The 21,425-nt window shown below is 39.4% G+C and overlaps 1 protein-coding gene across 1 annotated transcript in view; it reads right to left on the bottom strand.

The window, feature by feature from the left end:
- The window catches only part of EPSTI1 (epithelial stromal interaction 1 (breast)), a 185,912-nt gene that overhangs the window by 50,561 nt on the left and 113,926 nt on the right, over nucleotides 1–21,425 (bottom strand). The window contains 1 exon segment of the mRNA XM_006837680.1: nucleotides 11,439–11,522. Within this exon segment, the coding sequence (XP_006837744.1) occupies nucleotides 11,439–11,522 (84 nt within the window).

Here is a 21,425-nt window from a genome sequence, read left to right on the forward strand (position 1 = left end):
AACATGATGAATAGCTGAACATTGTCAGATATTGTGCCAGAAGATGAACACCTCAGGTTGGAAGGCACTCAAAATACAACTGGGGAAGAGCTGCCTCCTCCTGAGTACAATGCTGACCATAATGACGTGGATGAAGCCAAACTTTCAAGACCTTCATTTGTTGATGGGGCACAACTCAAAATGAGCTGAAACAGCAGCAACATCATTATTAATTGGAATGTAATGTAGAATGTACGAAGCATGAATCTAGGAAAACTGGAAGTTGTCAAAAAGAGCAGGCATAAAGACGATATGGTAGGCATTGTTGTTGTTGTTGCTAAGTACTGTCAAGTCAGTTCTGACCCATAGCAACCCTCCATAGGGTTTCTCAGAGTCCTGGTGTGGCGCTGTGGGTTAATGCACCATACTGCAAACCTATTTGAACTGCAAGGTTGGCAGTTCAAGCTCACCAGCTGCTTCCCAGAAACCCCATACAGGGTCACTATGGGTCAGAACCAACTCGACAGCACTTAACAACAACAACATAGGGTTTCCCAGGTGCATCTGGTGGACTTGAAATGCTGACTTTGTGGTTCAAACTGACCTTGGTATTTTCAATTGCCTCATATGCATGTGAAAGTTGGACAATAAATATGGAAGACCATAGAAGAATTGATGCATTTGAGTTATGGTGTTGGAGAAGAATATTGAAAGTACCATGGACTGCCAGAAAAACAATAAATCTCTAGTGGAAGAAGTACAGTCGGAGTGCTCTGTAAGCACAGATGGGGAGACTTGTCTCTCACACTTCAGACATGTGATCAGGTGGGACAAATCCCTGAAGAAGGGCATTATACTTGGTAAAGTGGAGGATCAGAGAAAAAGAGGAAGACCCTTAACAAGATGGACTGACACAGTGGTAGCAACAATGGGCCCAAACGTTAACAACCGAGGGTACAGGACCAGGCAGTGTTTCGTTTTGCTGTTTATAGGGTTATCATGTGGCAAAACTGACATAACGGCACCTCACAACAGCACCAATATAGACACCAAATAGCAGACTGGACAGTTATGAAATAATTTAGTAAGCAGGATGATCTAGCTAAAGGTGTCTCTCAGAATGCAATGAAAATGGACAAAGAAGTAGAAAGTAAAATAAAACAATAGACAGAGAGAAGAGATTAAAAAATTTTAACATCCTCTTGACAGATATACCAGAAACAAATATAGGGGACGAAATGTAAAAGCAAAACAGAAATTTCCCTAAACTGAAGAGAACATGTTTTTTGAGATAAAAAGGGTAACTAAAAGGTCATGCAAAGGACTGAGTCCCTGGGGCTGAGAATAGTATCTTCCTCTTCTGAAACCTGGAGGTGATGTCAAGTAAGGGCTGACTGCTAATTGAAAGGTCAGTGGTTCCAATCCACCAGTCACTCCTCAGGAAAAAGAAGCAGTCTGCTTCCATACATTTGTACAGCCCTAAAAGCACTAGGGAGCAGTTCTACTTTATCCTGTAAGGTCATTATGAGTCAAAACTGACTTGACGACCATTGGTGAGGCCAGGGAAGATTAAAGCAACAACAAAAGCACTGTGAAATTTGATGTAAAGGAGGGAGGGAGGGAGGGAGGGAGGGAAGGAAGGAAGGAAGGAAGGAAGGAAGGAAGGAAGGAAGGAAGGAAGGAAGGAAGGAAGGAAGGAAGGAAGGAAGGAAGGAAAAGATAAAAAATAAAATTCTCCTGAGAGAGAGAGACAATATCTATCTATAAACAGTCTGAAATTCAGATTGGCATCTACAAACACTGAATATTAAAATATAATAAATCAAATTTTCACAATTGGGGGCAAATGATTTTTAAATCTCATCTGTGCAAGCTAGCATTCAAATTGAAAACAAATTGATTTGAATCAGGGGTTCAGAATCCCTACTCTCCCCACAGACCTTTGCTGAAAGATTTACTCTAACAAAATATAACATCAGTCCAAGAAAGCTAAAGAATAAAATAAACCATTAGGATGAGTAAAAGCAAAAGTTTGGGCACATAATATGAAAACTGGAGTCCTGGTGTGGCACTATAGGATAAAGCACTAGACTGCATGGTTGTTTGAATCACAAAGTCAGAGGTTCAAACTCACCAGCCACTCCTTGTAAACCCTATACAGGGTTGCTATGAGTCATAACCGACTCAATGGCACTTAACAACAACAACAACAATATAAAAATTATACATACACACATATACAACAAAATGGAATGCTAAGACATTTATCTTGTTTTACTAATTCAGAATAATAGATCAGTGCTATCCAATCGAACTTTCTACAATTGGGGAAATGGTCTATAATGGTGTTGTCCAATGTAATAGTTATTGAACAGTGGACTGTAGTGAGAACGACTGCAGAAATACACTTTTATGTTTTAAATTTTTATTAAGTTAAGCTTAAATAGCCACACAAAGCTAATGGCTACCATTGTTTTTATTGTTGTTATGTGCTGTCCAGTTAGTTCCAACCCATAGTGACCTTGTATAGGGTTTCCAACGAGTGACTGGTGAGCTTGGACTTCTGACCTTTTGATTCAAACGGACTTTGCAGTCCAGCGCATTAACCGACAATGCCACACCAGGACCCCAGTGGCTACCATGCTGGGCAGCAAAACCCTAAATGTTGAAAGAAAATTTGTGTAAATGTTAAGAAATCTTATGGTAATCATTATTGTTGTTACATGCCAACTCATAATGACCCTGTCTAGAGTTTCTGAGGACCGGATGGTGGGTTTGAACCACCAACCTTGTGGTCCAGAGCATTATCCTCAAGTGTCACATGAGGACTACATGGTAACCACTAAAAGACCTGAATGAAACAGGAGTAACTAGAACAGAGAAAACCCAATCAAGGAACCGAAAAGTAAGAAGAGAAACCATAACTGATAAAAAGTAACTTATATGGCAAGATTATGTACAAATACACTGGTCATAGTGATAATTGAGGATATATATATTTAAATGACTTATTAAACAGAGACTTTGAAACTGAGTAAAAGAAATGGCAGCCATTTTTGCCACTAGAAATTTGTATAAAGCCAAATAACACAGAGTGGTAAAAATCAAGTGATAGCAAAAGAAATTTCCACATAAAAAAGTGATAGGGAAACATTAAGATTAGCCAAAAATAAAAAGAAATCAAGATGAGTATTACTAAATGAGAAGAGTAATAAATTTCATATTGATAAAAATATACTAAAGGACAGCTTTCCTGTTAACCTCATTCATTAGCATTGCATCACATGTCCATGGTTCAAGTAATACCAATCAATGAGAAACTAATTCCTATGAACAGTTTGGGGTTGAATCCTGGGGGCTGGGAGTGGTGTCTCCTTCCTCTGAAACACAATTCATCCCAAGTGGAAGCACATCTGATATCATGGACTGTGTGTCAAAATAGCACCTGGGGATCTTAAGAACTTATGAGTGGCCATGTACGGTGCAATTATTGGTCTCTCCCTGTTTGTAGGAAGAGTGATGATGAAAGTTGAAGACACATTGGAAAAATTAGTCCAATGTGGGTCACACGAACATCAGTATCTTCAAGCCTCGAACCAGAAGAACTAGATGGTGCCCGACTACCACTACCAACTGCTCTGAAAGGGATCACAATAGAAAGTCAAGGACAGAGTGGAAAAAAATAAGACCACCACTCAGAATCATAAAAAAGATCAGGATTACTGGTGGGATACATACTGGTAGAACCCTTGAGACTATAGACCCCAGCCACCTTTGAGGTCTGGAACTGAATCCACATCTGTCTCATTTTCAGCCAACAAACAGACAGGTCTACAAGGAAATAACAGCACTAGGGATGTATGTACTCCTTAGGATAACCAACCTTTGAAAACAAAGGGCAGCATTTGCCCCCCAGCTAAAGTTCAGAAGGGTTAGGAACTAATGAAGAGTAGGAATAGGAAATGCAGGGAGGAAGTGGGATAAGAGATGGTGCACTGTGGGTACCGCAATCAATGAGATAAAACAAAATGTGTATGAATTGTTGAATGGAAAACTGATCTGCTTTGTAAACCTTCACTCGATTCACAAAAAAATGATAAAAAGAAAAGCTTGTGTCAACATGGTTGGGCAGTAGTTTGGCAGTTGTGTAATGGTGTAATCTGGCCATTAGGAAACGATGCCCCATGATTGCTCAGATATGACAAGCCAATTAGTTGTAAGGGGGGAGGAGGGCAGGAGGGTTCCTGGTATATGACCTGTATCTCCTTTTATCTTACAAGAGATAAAGGAAAAGAAAGTGAACAGAGAGAGAGAGAGAGACCTCTGAACACTAAGAAAGAAGTGCTGAGAGCAGAGATGTATTTTTGGATCTATAGTCCCAGTCCTGAGAAACATCTAGATCCAGGGGAGAACTGATGACAAGGAACTTGCATCAAAAGTCAAAAGAGAGAAAGTCTTACCCAGAATTTGGACTTGTAGCCTCCTATACTCCTATACTTTGAGAGAAGACATTTCTGACTGTTAAATACATCCACTTGTGGTATTTGTTATAGCAACATTAGATAACTAAGACACCTAAGATAAATGGGGAGATGTGATGGCTAATTTTTGTCAACTAGGCTACACTCTCATTCCCAGTTGTTTGGCCAATCATTAATCTAGTTACTGTTCCATAATATATTCTAATGTAATTACTTTCCATAACCTAATCTATTTCATAATTACTCTGATGTAATGAAATTAACCAATCAGTTGAGAAGGGAATTTCCTTATGGTGTCTTCTACCTCCAGACTATAAATACATATTTTGGCAGAACTTTATGTTGTTATCTTTCTGTCATACATAATGGGTTCTGTTACTCTCAAGATCCCTAACACTTAGTAGTCAACCAACAGTATTTGATATACCACCCTAAAGCTATCAGCACAACAAACAATTTATTTCATAGCACATTTAAATGTTATGTTAAAGTGCCATCAAGTCAGTTCAGACTCATAGTAACCTTGTATAGGGTTTCCAAGGAGCAGCTGGTGGGTTTGAACCACCAGCATTAGGGTTCACAGTCTAGTGCTTATCCTACAGCACCACATCAATACAAAATAAAAAATGCAATGTTCTATTTCACTATCTCATTTTAATTATCTATCTTCTCCATTAAAATGTAAATTCAGGAGGGCAGAGACCTTGTCTATTCTACTCTTAACTGCATCTCCAGCATCTAATATAATGACTCCTGGTGTAGCACTGTAGGATAAGTAATGGGCTGCTAATCAAAAGGTCTGCAGTTCAAACTCAACAGCTTCTCCTTGGAAATCCTATACAAAGTTTCTATGAGTGGGAATCAACTCAACAGCACTTGACAACAACAATAGGCACTCAATTGATATTTGTTGATAGAATGTACAAATGAATTAGCAAATGAACAAATGCTGGTAGCTATTACTCTGAAATAGAACCAGCAGAATAATACAGTAAAACACGGAAAAAAAAAAAGGAAAGCTTTAAAATGATATTTAATGGTGCTATAGTTACAGGAAGATATGGACTGCACATCACCACATAATTAAATGTCCAGAAGAGATACAGCCTTCAGAGATTCAGATACGGCATTCAGAGTTCAGTAAGTTTCAGTTTATTTTGGAAAATAAACCAGATCATAAGAAATTAAGGATTACGTGGAGAGATGGAGAGACCAGGAACTCTAGACTCAAGGAAGAGGGGCTGTTTGCCGGCAGACAGGGTACAGGCTTGCAGGGTATGCCCTTTAGTTGTTTGAATGATTATGTATTCCTGAATGCTTCATTGTACATGCAAAAAAAAAAAAAAAGACCAAAAGCACCTGAGGGAATGTGGAGGGGACTGTAGTCATTGCAATGAAATGAAATGCAATATGATGAGTGTAAAGCTAATGTTCTCCCATGTCAATTCACAATAAAAACTTAAAAAAAAAAAGAAAAAATTAAGAGACATATTCTGTTCCTGATGACAAAGACTCAATATTAAAAAGGTGTTGATTTCTCCCCTCCACAATAATCTGCAAGTTTAATGGAAACTCAGAACAAATATTTGATCTGAAACTTTTGTGTTTCAATCAAACACAAAAACAAACTTTTGTGTTGAGCTAGATGAATTATTAAATAAATGATATGGAGTCAATTTTAAAGAAAAGAAATTAAGGATAAAGTGCATAACAAAGAAGTAGTTAGAATAAGATTGCTTTTGTTTCTCTGTTTAAGTTTTGTAGAAGTAGAAAAGGTGGTATCTCTGAGGATAGCAGAATCAAGGACAGGGTCAGTTTGTTTATTTTAGAATGGCAAAACTGAATGTTATCTGTTGACAGAAAAAAGAAATAGTCAGTGGAGAAAATATTGAAGGAATAAAAACAAAATGAATTATTAATAAATTTCTATCAGTGGGAACTGAATCAAATATGAAATATTGAGAGGTTAATCTTGCTAAGGAAGAACTCTCTATCTTCAGAGACCAAGGAATGGAAGGCTGAAAGTAAAGACACATACGTCAAAATATAATGTGCCATTAACAAAACAAAACCTAAGATTATCCACCTAAGAACTAACACATTGCTTTGGGTAATGCCTAGTACAGAGTAGGCATTCAACAAAGATACACTGAATGAATTGAATTAAAAAACAAATATATACAATATAAGACAAAAATGTGCTATTTTTTGCATCTTCATTTAATAAACACAATCTTTCTCATTTTCTTAAAGTAAATCAATAAAGTTATAAACAATGTCAGGCCCTACAAAACGGGATACCTTCAATGAATATTTTCTAACAACAACTAAACTGAACAAAAAATGGGGAACAAAACTAAGGTAGACTGTTGTGTTACTGATGTGTGGCATCGAGTTGATTCCAACTTATAGTCATCCCACAGGACAAAGTAAAACGGCCCCACATGGTTCTCTAAATTGTAATCTTTATGGAGGAGTCCTGGTGTGGCACTATAGGATAAGCACTGGGCAACTAACCACAAGGTCAGTGGTTCAAACCCACCAGCTTCTCCTGGGAAATCCTATACACTTGCAGAGTGAGGAAACTTTTCTCTGCTAAGGGTCATTTGGATGCTATAACATTATTCACAGGCCAGACAAAATTATCAACTTAAACATTAACTCACCCATAAGGCAATAGTTAGGAGTCCTGGTGTAGGATAAGCACTCAATCACAAGGTTGGTTTGAACCACGAGGTTGGTGGTTCAAACTCACCAGCCACTCCTCGGAGATTCTATACAGAGTTTCTATGGGTTGGAACAGACTCGATGGCACTTAAAAACAACAACAATGTGATGGCTAAGGAGCCCTGGTAGCACAGTGAATTATGAATGAGCTGGACTGTTAACTGAAAGGTCAGTAGTTAAATCTACCAGTTGTTTGGTGATGAGGCATTCTACCCTCATAAAGATTTTCAGCCTAGGAAACCCTATACTGGGTCACTATGAATTGAAACCAACTCATTGGCACCAGCACCACCAAAATGATGGCTGAAACTGTGGCTGCCTTGGCATGTCCATACCAAATGATTTTACGGTCCAGACATTCCCCACCCCTACATACAGGGTCACCATGGGTCAGAACTGACTCAATGGCACTTAACAACAACAACCATCTCTATGGAAGCAGATCACCAGATGGTTTCTCCTGCCGAGTGACTGGTGATTCCAATCACCTCCGTGCTGATCAACAGCCAAGTACCTTAACCAGTGCACCAGCAGGTAGATGATTACTGTCAGTTCTTAAGTGCTGTCTAGTTGATTCTGACTCACAGGATTTAGGATTTCCAAAATCATATCTGTACAGCTGCAGAAAGCCTCATCTTTCTCCTAAACAGCAGGTGGTGGAATCACACTGCTGACCTTATCTTTTAGCAGTCTGACATGGAACCCACTAAGCCACCAGCCCACTTATTAAGCAGACTAGAGAGGCAAATATCTTTGTATTTCCTATTATTATTGAAGACCTTAAAGATGGAATTACCTATATACCAAAACAATTTATTTTACTGTGGCAGTGGTAGTGGTGTGCCAATAGGTCGGTTCTGACTCGTAGTGACCCTGTATAGCATTTCCAAGGCTGTAAATGTTCAAGGGAGCAGAAAGCCTCATCTTTCTCCTACAGAGCAGCTGGTAGATTGGAACTACTATGCTTGTGGTTAGAAGCCAGCTTGTAATTCACTACGTTACCATGCTCCTTCATTTTACTGTAAAGATACAATAAGTAAGGAAAAGTAACAAGTAGAAGGTTATGTAATTTTTAGAAAAAAATGTTCAATCAATAGCCATAAAACATGTATGTATCAATATTTACCTAACTCCAGAAGAAAAACACGATTTAGTAAGAAACAAAAGGCTTAATTTTCACTGTTATGATAACTGCTCAGCCTGAAAATTTAATCCCACCTCTGATTTTCTAATCTGTTGAGCCTTCTCTTTGTGAAATGTTCGATTTTTCATGTGTTTCACATTCCAAATATGTACAGAAAACTTTAAAAAACACCAAGACTCACTAGAAGTTATATGAGTATTAAAATAAATCATATCTACAATTGACTTCGGGGTCCTGGTGTGGCGCTGTGAGGTAATGCACCAGACTGCAAAGCCGTTTGAACTGCAAGGCCAGCGGTTCAAGCTCACCAGCAGCTCCTTGGAAACCCTACACAGGTTGCTATAGGTCAGAAATGACTTGACGGCACTTAACAACAATAATAACAATTGACTTATGTATCTAAAACTGTACAACTCTATAGTATTTCAAAGCTCATAGAAATAAATGTACTTTTTCATGCCACTTAACAGTCATTTCTGAAAATACAACATAACCATATTCCAGATTAATCTTCCACTTGTTCATTACTAAAATCTTACAAAAACATTACAAATTGAAAGATATTTGCTTTAGAAAAATCACCAAATGATAAATATTCCATGGTTTCTCTCTTGCTTACATGTTGTTGTTAAGTGCCATCAAGTCGGTTCTGATTCAGAGCAACGCTGTTTAGGGTTTCTGAAGAGTGACTGGTGGATTTGAAAAATCACCAAATGACAAAAATATTCCATGGTTTCTCTCTTGCTTACATAGTAGCTTAAAAAGTACATTTATACATTATTTCATTCAATGATTTAAGGACTACCTACAAGAAAACAAAAAGAAAAGCCCAGTTACATAGTATTTTCATTGTCTACTGGGTGAAATTATGATCAGTATTGAGGGGAAGACAAACTGAAAGAGTCCAATCACAACAACAATGGTTAGTCTATGTATTAGTACAATGTACGCTTACTTGTTTGCTTGCTAAGTGCCATCAGGTCGGCTCCAACTCATAGAGAACCTGTGTTGGGTTTCTAAGGAGCGGCTGGTAAAGTAACAGTTTACCTTACAGTTAGCAGTCCAGTGCTTACCTTACAGCATCACACCAGGACTCCAGTATACATTTATTTGTTGTTGTTGTTAAATGCCGTCAAGTCGGTTCTAACCCATAGCAACCCTATATAGGATTTCCAAGGAGCGGCTGGTGAGCTGGAACCACTGACCTTGTGGTTCAAATGACTTTGCAATCCAGCACATTAACCCATATATAGACATATATGTTGTTGCTGTTGTTAAGTGCTGACGAGTACCTTTCACAAAATGATTTGCAATGATTGCTAAAATATATTTTTAGGGGGAAGAAACATAAAAATAAATAAACCAAAGGGGGGGGGGGAAGAAAATCAGAACAGAAATTAGAATTGCAGTTTATTGTATAAACAATGAAATAGGTATGAAAAGCATGGTAGAAGAAATACTGACAGGATTTCTCAACCACCAATATGGCAAGAAGAAAAGTTGGTGTGGAGGACGTGCTGAAATGATGGAATTAGCTGAACCATTTATTTTACTTTGCTGACTTAAAGGATTTTCAATGAGGTGGCACTTTTGAACCACCCTCATCATTCTCATCTCATGCCAACTCAATCCTGACGCTGTCTCAAACTATTGATCAGAGGCTGGGCACGACCATCAAGTCCCAGCACTGAATACTACCAGTTAGCATGCCAGAAATTGAGTATGCTAATGAGAATCACCCCTTCTTCAGTGTTTTTCTTAGGAGGCTCTGCAATCATTTCACCAAGTTCTACTGCTCAAAACATTTGGAATGACTCACATGTGTGTATACATAGGTAGTGTTATTATTACATGTGCTTTATTAAACATATATAACTGTTTTAGGTGAATAGGTGAGCCAGTCTCATAACATTGCATATCTGCTCTGATTGGTGTGCACTATTATTCATTAGGCATTGTTTCCAATTTTACATGCTCTCTTTTAAAAATAGCAATAGTATAAATCAAGTTTGTTCTGCAGATCAGAAATCACATGGGAACTATCATTTTTCCACAGACTGCTGGCACCTCCTACACACTGAGCCTGAAATGAAGCTAATACTTGGAGCATCTGGGCCAGAAGGAGCCACCACCATATCTTCAAAATGTACCCAAAACTCGCCTTTTAGTTTCAATGCTTCCAAGATTTTTTGTGTGTGGTTACAAATTGGGCTGCGAACCTCACAGTCAGCAGTTCGAAACTACCAGCTGTTCCATGGGAGAAAGATAAGGCGTTCTGCTCCCATAAAGATTTACAGCCTCAGAAACCCTGCACAGGGTCGCTATGAGTCAGAACCAACTCCACAGCACATAACAACAACAACATAATTCTATGTATGCAAATATTTCTGCTCATAAACACTTCAAAATGACCTAGTACCACGATCTGAATACGATGAAATACTGCTCAACCACAAAGGGGTATAAGGTCCTGATGCACGCTATGATCTAGACAAACCTTAGAAACCGTGTTAGTGATGTCAGTCAGCCATGAAAGGACAAACCTTGTATGATCCCACTTACATTAACCTTCTAGACTAAGCAAATACATAGAGACCAATGATTACTACTGGGGACTGGGGCAAAAACACAAACCAAACCTACCATCATTGAGTTGATCCCATTCACAGAGACCTGATGTAGGGTTTTCAAGGCTGTAGACAGCCTCCTGTTTCTCCCACAGACTGGCTGGTGGGTTTGAACTGACAACATGTGGTTAGCAGCCCACCACCTAACCCACAGTGCCATTGGGGCTCCTTAATGGGGTAACAGGGAGAAAGCAGGAGCACTTGGTTTCTGTTAAGGGTGATGGAAACTTTTGGAAATAGTTACTGGTAACAGTTATGAAGGACATAATTCATGTCACTCAGCTGTGTATCTAAACACTGTTGGTGACAAAAGTTTTGTTATATAGCTTTGTTGTTAGTTGCTGTTCAGCAATGACCTCATGTTCTGCATAACAAAACAAAATGTTGCCCAGACCATATATATTTTGATAACAATAAAAACAAAATTATTTAGTACCACAAGCAAATAGTGAGCAATAACTGGTAGGGCCTTGTGAATACCTTTTGGCGCAGCTCAGCCTTCATTTTCTGCAATTTCCGGTTTTCTTCCTCCTTCAGTGAATCCTTATAATCCTGGCTTCTGACCTGAAATGGTACAGGAGGGGAAAGTCATAGGCAAAAGCTCCACCACAGTCCACCAATTTGCCTACAATGAGACTTGCTAAGAACCCAAGCTGTGCACTGAGCCTGCAGTGAGCTCTCCAGACGCACTTGCTTATTGACTGATTTATACACAAGTCTGAAGAAGCCCCTTGGGATATGTAAAAAGAAGGCTAGTGTAAGTAAGCACAGTCATCCAGCCCATTTTAAAGAGATGATTTAAATGTTGGTGTAATTAAGCTTTTAAGATATCTCCTCAGAGATAATCAGCATAGCTTATCCTTTCTGGCGAGGAGGACTGGAAATAGAAGCAAGTTTAGTGTACTTTTCCAGAACCTTCCTCCTAGCTGCTCAGTCCCTGTCAGAGATTAGCAATAGTGGCACTGACTTTAGAAGCACTGACATGTCTTCTGGTCCCTAATGGTGTCATCTTAACAGCTTGTCAACTGGGGATGCCATTTTATTCCAATTTCTCTCTGAGTCTTTGCATTCCTAACCTATACCTGAAAGCTTATTTCTATTCTGAGGAGGAAAAAACAATAGTAATACCCTGTTCAGAAACCATTTAGTGTCAAGTGGATTCTGACTCTTGGCAACCCCACACGTGTCAGAGTAGAGCTGTGCTCCATGGGATTCTCATTGGCTGAGTTTGGGGCAGAAGATCACCTTTCTTCTAAGGAACCTGTAGGTGAACCTCTCCTACCTTTCAGTTAACCGTGAAGGGCATTAACTGCTTACAACACATGGACACTTCCACTCAGGAGCACAGGAGTCTTGCTTAGCAGACAAAACATAACCCTATGCATTTGGGGGCACACTGTCACTATGCCAGTATGCAGATCCCTGGCATGCATGTGCAGACGGGCTGAAGTATAGATTCATGGAGAAGATCCAGTCATGATGAGGATGTCCTTCAATCCCTCAGCACCTCCATCCCAGCGGCCTACATACTACATACCGGCATAGTGACTGTGTACCCCAAAATGCACAGAACTGTGTTTCGTCTGTTCATCTGTCATGTACTTTCCTCCCCTCACAGTGAGGTGCCCCAGGCTTTCTAAGGTAGAAACCAGCCTGATAGACTAATTAATGCTTAGGAAATTCCATAGATATCATACGTAGGGGCGGCAAAACACTTGTGGGAAAATTCCATTATCTTTTCATTCCATTTCTTTCATGAACTTTTTGAAGCCCTCTCAAAAAATTACCAGCAGCACCACGGCAGCAGGCCACATGCCATTTCAGGCCTAACTCTTTAGACTAATAATCCATAAAAGAGTGTGTAGGTGTGTTCCACCTATTGTTTTACTATTAATTTTCCTCAAGCATGTCTTAATTCATTCTCCCTTTTCTGTCACTATAACAACCATCTCAAATAATGAGAGCTAATTTCCAGAAAGTAGAAAGAGGCTTTTGGAATTGCATCATCCACAACACCACTAATTAGAACAGTGGTGCTCCATATGTGCCCAAGAAGCCCTCAGATATCCAAACCCTACTCCCTTAGACAAAGAACTCTGATAGCATAGTAGTTATGAGTCAGGCTGCTAACCTCAAGGTCAGCAGTTCGAAACTACCAGCCGTTTCACAGGAGAAAGATGAGGCTTTCTGCTTCCATAGATTTACAGCCTCGGAAATCCTATTCAGGATTGCTATAAGTTGGAACCATTACACAGCACACCACCACCACCACTCCATGAGACAGGTAAGGAGAAATTCTGCATACATGCAGGTCTTTCTCTCATCTATACCCTAAACACAAGAGCCTGCAGAAAGCCTAAGAAAGGTGGAAAACGCTCTCCAGTGGCCCTTTCTTTTAGAGAAAGCTCATCTTCATCACAAATATTCCATGTAAAACTCCAGAAGAAAGAATGGAGACAGTTTCTGTTGGAGAGATCAGATTGTAGAGTGAAATATTTAGTTAAAAGATTGAATCTAAATGCTATTTGAATACAGGCAACTTTGGGGTATGAACCGACTTATAGACAACGTGCTCTTGTCTTTAATGTTTCATCAATTTGCCCTTGCTGCAAAATGATTAAAACAACCCTACTCCCAATAAATTCTTCATCACAATCACCCTCACTTGCTGCACGTGAGCCTTTTAAATGATTGAGAAGGCTTCCACTGTTTCCTGGCACTAAAATGAGGTTTAATTGGAAATTATATGCACCTGTGCCAACTCACCCACAAATTCAACATAAAGACACACTTAGGAATGGATCTCGTTCATAACCTAGAGAGTACCTACACACGCCTTTGAAATATGCCACTTTTTGTTCTTTTATCAGAACATGAATCCTAGTGTGTTAGACTCAGGGGACATCTAGGTCAATTGTCATAAAGAAAATGCCCTATATCCTAACCTAGTGAGTAGCATCTGGGATCTTAAAAACTTGCATGTGGCCATCTAAGAAGCAATTATTAGTCTCTTGCCTCCTGAAGCATAGAACTAATGGCCCACATGAATCACACCTGAGAATGGAAGAACCCGCTGGTGTCCGGCTACCATGCCCTACACCATACTGACCAAGGACATCCTGGACAGAATGGGAAAAAAATGTAGCACAAAATTCAAATTCCTAAAATGACTAGACTTATTGGACTGACAGACCAGAGGAACCCCCAAGATTACTGCCCTGAGTAAGTCTTCTAACTTGAAAGTAGACACATTCCTGGAGCTCAACTTTAAGCCAAATAATACCAACTGCCACTGAGTTGATTCCAACAACTACATAGGGTTTCCAAGCCTCATCTTCCTCCTGTGGAGCAGCTGGTGGGTTTGAACTGTCAACTTTGCAGCTAGCAGTCCAGAGCTTATCCTATCCCTGTACGCAGAGTTGATAGCACAAACAACTTAGACATTGGCTACCTAAAATGTGACGGCTATAAAGGCACAAAGTGACAGGCTTCCAAGATTTCAAGAGGTAGTTTAGTTTCAGAGTGTGCAGGGGAAGATAGAATCCCTACTGAATAGTTTTCATCTTGTCTAGATGGGTCTCATGAAAGGAGATGGGAATAATATTTTTATGATTCAATAGTAATTATTATCATGACTAATTGTGGTTGTCACAAATGTAAAAGTAGAAATTTTGTAACAAAAAGGGGTGAGTAGTTATAATCTTATAGTCCAGGAACAAAAAACCCTAGGACCGTCAAGGGAGAAGAACACAAGTGGAATGCAGGACCCTACCCAGAGAAGCAGCCATACCAGAGATGGAGGCAGAGATGAGGACATGGAGAGATACAGCAACTGAGGACTCTAGACTCGTGGAAAGAGAAAGGCTGTATGCTGGCAGCCAGGAGGCAAGCTTGCAGAATGTGCCCTTTGGTTGTTTAAATTATTATATATTCCTGAGTGTTTTTGTGCACATCTCCCCCACCAAAACCAATCAAACAAAACAAAAACAGGGAATAGAAGCAAATACTGTTGAATGGTGATGCATGGAGGAGATTCACTGCAATGAAACAATGAGTGTAAAACCAATGTTCTTCCATGTAAATGATCCCTCAATTCACAATAAAAACTTAAAAAGAAAAAATAAAGGTATCCTAAGTGTGGCACTGTGGATTAATGTTCCTTGAACTACAAGGTCAGTGGTTCAAGCTCACCAGTCACTCATTGGAAACCCTATACAGGGTCACTATGGGTGAGAACCAACTCAACGGCACTTAACTACAACAACCACAAAAAGTAAGAAACTCAAGCTTTTTTTATATCCAAGAGATATTTGCATTCCCAGACCAAAATACATGAAGGCAGAGTAGATGAGGAAATGGTAAATGAGTTAGAAAGGAAAGGGTCAACCTGAAGACTTTCTGGGTGGAGAAGGGATACAGGACCCCATGAGAAGCAAGACCATTTTCCTTCTTTATGAATGAAGGCACCAGGTGCTGGGGAAGACAGATGGGTGATTTTTGTTTAGTTTCCTGGTAGTTGCCACTGACTTGATTTCAACTCATGAAGACCCGATGTATGTCAGAGTAAAACTGTGCTCAATAGGGTTATCCATGGTTGATTTTTTTGCAGTAGATCACCAGGTCTTTCTTCCCAGGCACTTCTGGGTGGATTCCAATGTCTAACCTTTTGGTTAGCCACCAGTGGTTAGCCAGCATTTGTACCACCTAGGGACAGCATATATAGAGGATGTTGTTGTTGTTTTGTGCCATGGAGTCAGTTCTGACTCATGGCGATCCTGTACAGGGCTTCTGAGGCTGTAAATCTTTATGGGAGCAGATAGCCTCATCTTTCTCCCGTGGAACAGCTGGTAGTTTCGAACTGCTGACCTTGCAGTTCGCGGCCCGATTCATAAACACTACCAGAGCTCCTTTAGATAGAAAATAGGAAGGTGAAAAGAAAGGAATTGTTAGAAAGTCTCAGAATCCATCGTCTTCATACTTACCTTCTGATGATATGAAAATCGCTGGATAATGTAAACCAGATGGGCCCCTGGTACAGAAGGCAGCCATGGTAACATGTCAGGCAGAGAATGAACTGTGCAAAATCTGCACACTGATCAGGGAGTCTCTAAGCCCACCTTTGAAATGTTCTTTTGCTCTCTGCAGTGTTTCCTGGGGATCTCTCTAAGGTGACATTCTATCCATCAAAACAAGAACAGGTTGCCATTTTTTAATAATAATAATAATAAAAGACTAACTCTTAGAAATTAAAAGTATTCCCTCCCTACTTAAAAAAATAAAAAGTATGTGGTGCTTAACAACAATAACAAAACATAAGAATTAGAAGATGAAGTCAAGATAATTTTCAAAAAGTAGTTAAAGACAGAGAAATTGTTATCACGACTGACTGTAACTGTCACAGGTGTAAAGGTAAAAGTTTTGTAACAAAAAGGGGGAAGTACAGAAATGTTACAGTACAGAAACAGAGGACCCTAGGACCATCTAGAGAGAAGAGCAGGAGCGGAATGTGGGACCTTATACAGAGAAGCAGTGACTCCAGAGATGGAGGCAGAGATGGGGACATGGAGAAAGGGAACAGCTGAGGACCCTAGACTCATGGAAAGAGGGACTGAGAGCTGGCAGCCAGGAGGCAGGTTGCAGAAGGTGCCCTTTGGTTGTTTAAATTATTATATATTCCTGAGTGTTCCTGTGTACATTCCCCACTCCATCCTCTCCCCCCAAAAAACAGGGAATGGAAGCAAATACTTTTGAACCATGATGCATGGAGGAGTTTGTAATCATTGCAATGAAACGATGGAGTAAAGCCGATGTTTTCCCATGTAAACTATCGCTCAGTTCACAATAAAAACTTAAAAAAAAAAAGTCTAGTAAAGTTAATACAGAAAGTGTAAAATAATTTTTTTTAATTTAAAAAAAAAATTAAAACATAAACTTAGCCATAAGAAGCTGTCAAGTTGGCTAGGACTCCTTGCAACCTCATGTGTCAGAATAGAACTGTGCTCCGTAGGGTTTTCAATGGCTCATTTTTTCAGTAGATCCCCAGGCCTTTCTTCCGCAGTGTTTCTGAGTAGACTTGACCTGCAACTTCTCAGTCAGCAGCCAAGTGTGTAACCGTTTATACCACCCAGAGACTCCAAAGACAAATTAGAGAAGAAACAAACATTTCTAAAGAAAATTTTAAAAGAAATCTCAGAGGCCAAGGATCTAACAGGAATTGCGTTAAAAGAAAATAAAGCGTAATAAATAAATGCAAGAAAATCTTCCAGAAATAGATGAGTTTCCAAATAGAAAATTAATAGAAAGGACCCTTGCTAAGGCACCTAATAATGAAATTTCAGAATACCAGAAAATAAGAGAAGGTATTAAAATGTTTCCAAGTAGGAAATTAGGTTAAGCCCTTGTATAAGGATTGAGGATCTAATGGCCTTGGACTCTTAGGAACAATTACTGCCCTGGTGTGGCTCTTTATGATAAGCATTGGACTGCAAGGTCGGTTTGAACCTCTAGGTCAGCAGTTCAAAATCACCAGCCGCTCCTCAGAAACCCTATACAGGGTCACTATGAGTCGAAACCAATTCAACCCCATTTAACAACAATAACATTCAATGTTAGAACAATGCCTTCAACATTTGAAAGGAAATTGTTACGAATTGTATTTCCAATACAACTTCCCAGTAAAACTGTGAACTAAGTATGAAGATTAAATAAACATTGTTTTAGATCTGTCAGAACACAAACATGTTTACCTCCTATGTATCTCCTCCAGGAAAACTAGCTACTAAATAATATGCTCCAGACAAAAACAAATAAATGAGGAAATAGAAGAAATGAGATCCACAAAACAGGGGACCCAAGATAAAAAGCAGTTCCCCAGGACACATTAAAGCAGTAATTCTCATCTTTGGCTACACGTTAGAATTGCCTGGGGAGCTTTAAAAAACACTGGTACTTAGACCACAATACATCAGGCTCTCTGGAGGTGTGACACAGACTTCTGTAATTATTAAAGCTCCCCAGATGATTCCAATGTGCAGACCAAGTGGAGAACCATCAAAGGAAGTTCCCAGAACAGCAGCTGTGTAGCAAGCCTAAGGACAATTAAGTCCAGCCGGTACAAATTAGAGCAAGAGGTAAGAGAGACCAAGGAGGAGTATTTCCAGGGAAATCAACTCGAATTGATAAATTACCCGAAAGGCTCAAAATAGAAAACCGTGTGGAAATTTGCACTTACCATAATAGTAAATTAATCAATGAGGCGTAAATTTGACTTATCTAGATACAGCAATCTATACATACACATAATTGTTAGATATGTGGGGTCACATGAAAGAAACAGCTCGAGGTGTATGGGAGATGTCCATGTTGGGATCCCTGAATTTGCAAAATATATGGCGAGTGAGTGACTCCTTTCAGATGTGATCAAATGAAGAGATGATGCAGAGACTAGCCTACGTAATCCAGGTGTGCCCTATAGAGTCACAGCGGTCCTCATCAGAGGAAGGCAAACAGGTAACGTGAAAACAGAAGTAGAGATTAGAGTGATACATCCACATACCAGGGAACCCAGATTCCCTGCTGGAGCCACCAGAACAAAACAGCATGGCTGATACTGTGATACTAGGCCCTTAAGACTGTTGATTTCTCAGCTCCAGGAGAGAATGAGAACAAATTAGTATTTTTTAAGACATTGGTTTATGGTCATTTGTTACAATAGCAGAAGATGGGATTGAGGATCACAAGAGACCTGAGCCAGTAAGTATCATTGGACTTTTGAGCAATGACCATGGTACACATGACTTACAATTAAAACGACTAAGCATTCGGTGTCATGTAAACGGGGTGATATGGCTAGAGAAAAGAGTGAGCAATAGAACCATGATTCACAAACACTGTTGTGGACACAAGTCAGCTGTGGATCATTTTACATCAGAGTTCTGACTCTGGAGGTCTGGGGTGAGCCTCAGTCTTCTTCATTCCCATAAGCTCCCAAGTGAGGCCCATACTGCTGGTCCTTGGAGCACTCAAAGCCTAGACTCTAGGCCAGTCTTTAGACCCTAGGAGACTGTCTAGATGATGCTGGAAAAATAGACAGGGCAGAGATCAGAAATGGCTTTATACTTAAGCTAAAGGAGCTTTATTTTTATCCTTAAAGCTATAGGGAACAACTGAGTGATTTGGGGCAGTGAAAAACAGGCTCAGATTTTAAAAAATATTATTCTCTCAAAGAAGGCAGTCATTTTTAGGTGATACCAAGTTTCTGGTGAGGGTGACGGATGATTGTGATAACCGAACAACATGTTGAACATAAGTAATGTCCCTGGATTGTATATGTGACGAATGTTGAAATCCTAAATATTTTGTTACATAAGTATTTACCACAATTATATAATTATATGTAATTCACATATACAAAGAAGTCCAAGTAGTGTAGGTATGGCACTGTAGGATAAGCACTACACTGCTAACCACAAGATCAGGGGTTGAAACCCACCAGTCACTCCTTCAGAAACCCTATACAGGGTTACTATGAGTCAGAACCAATTTTACAGCACTTAACAACAAGTGGTGCAGTGGTTAAATGCTTGGTTGCTACCTAAAAGGTCGGCAGTTCAATCCTGCCAGCTGTGCTCCACAAGAGATACTGCAATCTGCTTCTGTGAAGATTAAAACCTTGGAAATCCTATGGGTAGTTCTATTCCATCTATAGTGTCATTATGAGTCAAAATCAATTAAATGGCAATGGATATACATGTTTTGTTTTTAGGTGTCCTTGAGTCAGTTCAACAGGAAGCATTGCCTGGACATGTACCACCACTACAATCATTGTTTCAGTCCATTGTCACAGTCACTATGTCAATCCATCACTTTAAGGGTCTTCCTTTTTTTTCAATGACCCTCCACTTTTCCAAACATAATATCATTCTCCAGGAACTGGTCCTTCCAAATAACACGTCCAAAGTCTCGCCACCATCACTTGTAAGGAACATTTTGGCTGTTCTTTTTCAAGAACAGATTTGTTTTTTCTTTTGGTAAGCCATGGTATATTCAACAGTCTTCACCAACCTCATAATTCAAAGGCACCACTTTGTCTTTGGTCTTCCTTATTCTTTGTCTAGCTTTCACATTCATATGAGGTGACTTAAAATACATGGCTTGGACCAGGCACACCTTAGTTCTTAAAGTGGTACCTTTGTTTTTTAACACTCTAAAGAGACTTTTGAAGCAGATTTGCCCAATACAATATGTCGTTTAATTTTTTGACTGCTGCTTCCATGGATTCAAATAAAATGTGGATCCAAGGAAAATGAAATCCTTGACTTCAATTCTTTTTCTGTTTATCATCATGTTGTTTGTTGATTAGTCCTGTTGTGATGAATTTTATTGCCTTTATGTTAAGGAGTAATCCATACTAAAGGTTATTATCTTTGATCTTCAACAGTACCTGCTTCAAGTGCTCATCAGTTTCAGCAAGCAAGATTGTGTCATCTGCATATCACAAGTTGTAAGTCTTCCTCCTGATGCCATGTTCTTCTTAGTGTTCTGCTTCCTGAATTGTTTGCTGAGCATTCAAACTGAGTATGTATGGTGACAAAGAACACAACCCTGGCACACACTTTCCCTGATTTTAAACCATGCAGTATCCCTTTGTTCTGTTTGAACATCTTCTTGGTTTATGTGCAGGTTCCTCGTGAGCATAACTAAGTGTTCTACAATTCTTATTCTTCTTAATGCTAACTAGAGTTTGCTATCATACACACAGTTTAATGTCTTTGTGTAGTCAATACTTGCCAAACACAGGTAAACATCTTTCAGCTATTTTTGGCATTCAGCCAAGATCCATCTGCCATCAGCAAAGATATCCCTCATTCTACAATTCTGATTTCAGCTTGAATTTCTGGCAGTTACCTGTTGATGCCATCATTTTGGGATTATCATCAACAAAATCTTACTAGTGTGTGATATCGATGACTGTTGTTTTTAAGTGCCATTGAGTGGATTCGGACTCATAGCAACCCTGTATAGAGTTTCTGAGGAGTGGCTTGTGAGATTTGAATTGCTGACCTTGTGGTTCAAATCAACCTTACAGTCCAGTGCATTATCCTGCAGCTCTACCCTAGGACACCTGCCATCAAGTCAGTTCAGACTCATATTGACTCTGTGTAGGGTTTCCAAGGAACAGATGCTGGGTTTGAACTACCAACTTTGTGGTTAGCAGTTCAGTACTTACCCTACAGTGCCACACCAGGACTCTGGTTATCTATGATAATATTCAATAATTTCTACATTCCATTGAATTACCTTCATATTCTGGAATTTCAATTACCTGTTAAGTTGTTCCTCTTCATGGTATCCCACATTAACTCTTAAACAAAAAAAGAATCTTTTCATTCTTTTTCTGATTGTTCTTCTAGTATACTAGTATTAAGAGATTGATCGGTAAGTTCACTAATTTAGGTTTCCATTGCT

Source organism: Chrysochloris asiatica, unplaced genomic scaffold, assembly GCF_000296735.1.
Source record: "Chrysochloris asiatica unplaced genomic scaffold, ChrAsi1.0 scaffold00022, whole genome shotgun sequence".
Classification (NCBI taxonomy): domain Eukaryota; kingdom Metazoa; phylum Chordata; class Mammalia; order Afrosoricida; family Chrysochloridae; genus Chrysochloris; species Chrysochloris asiatica.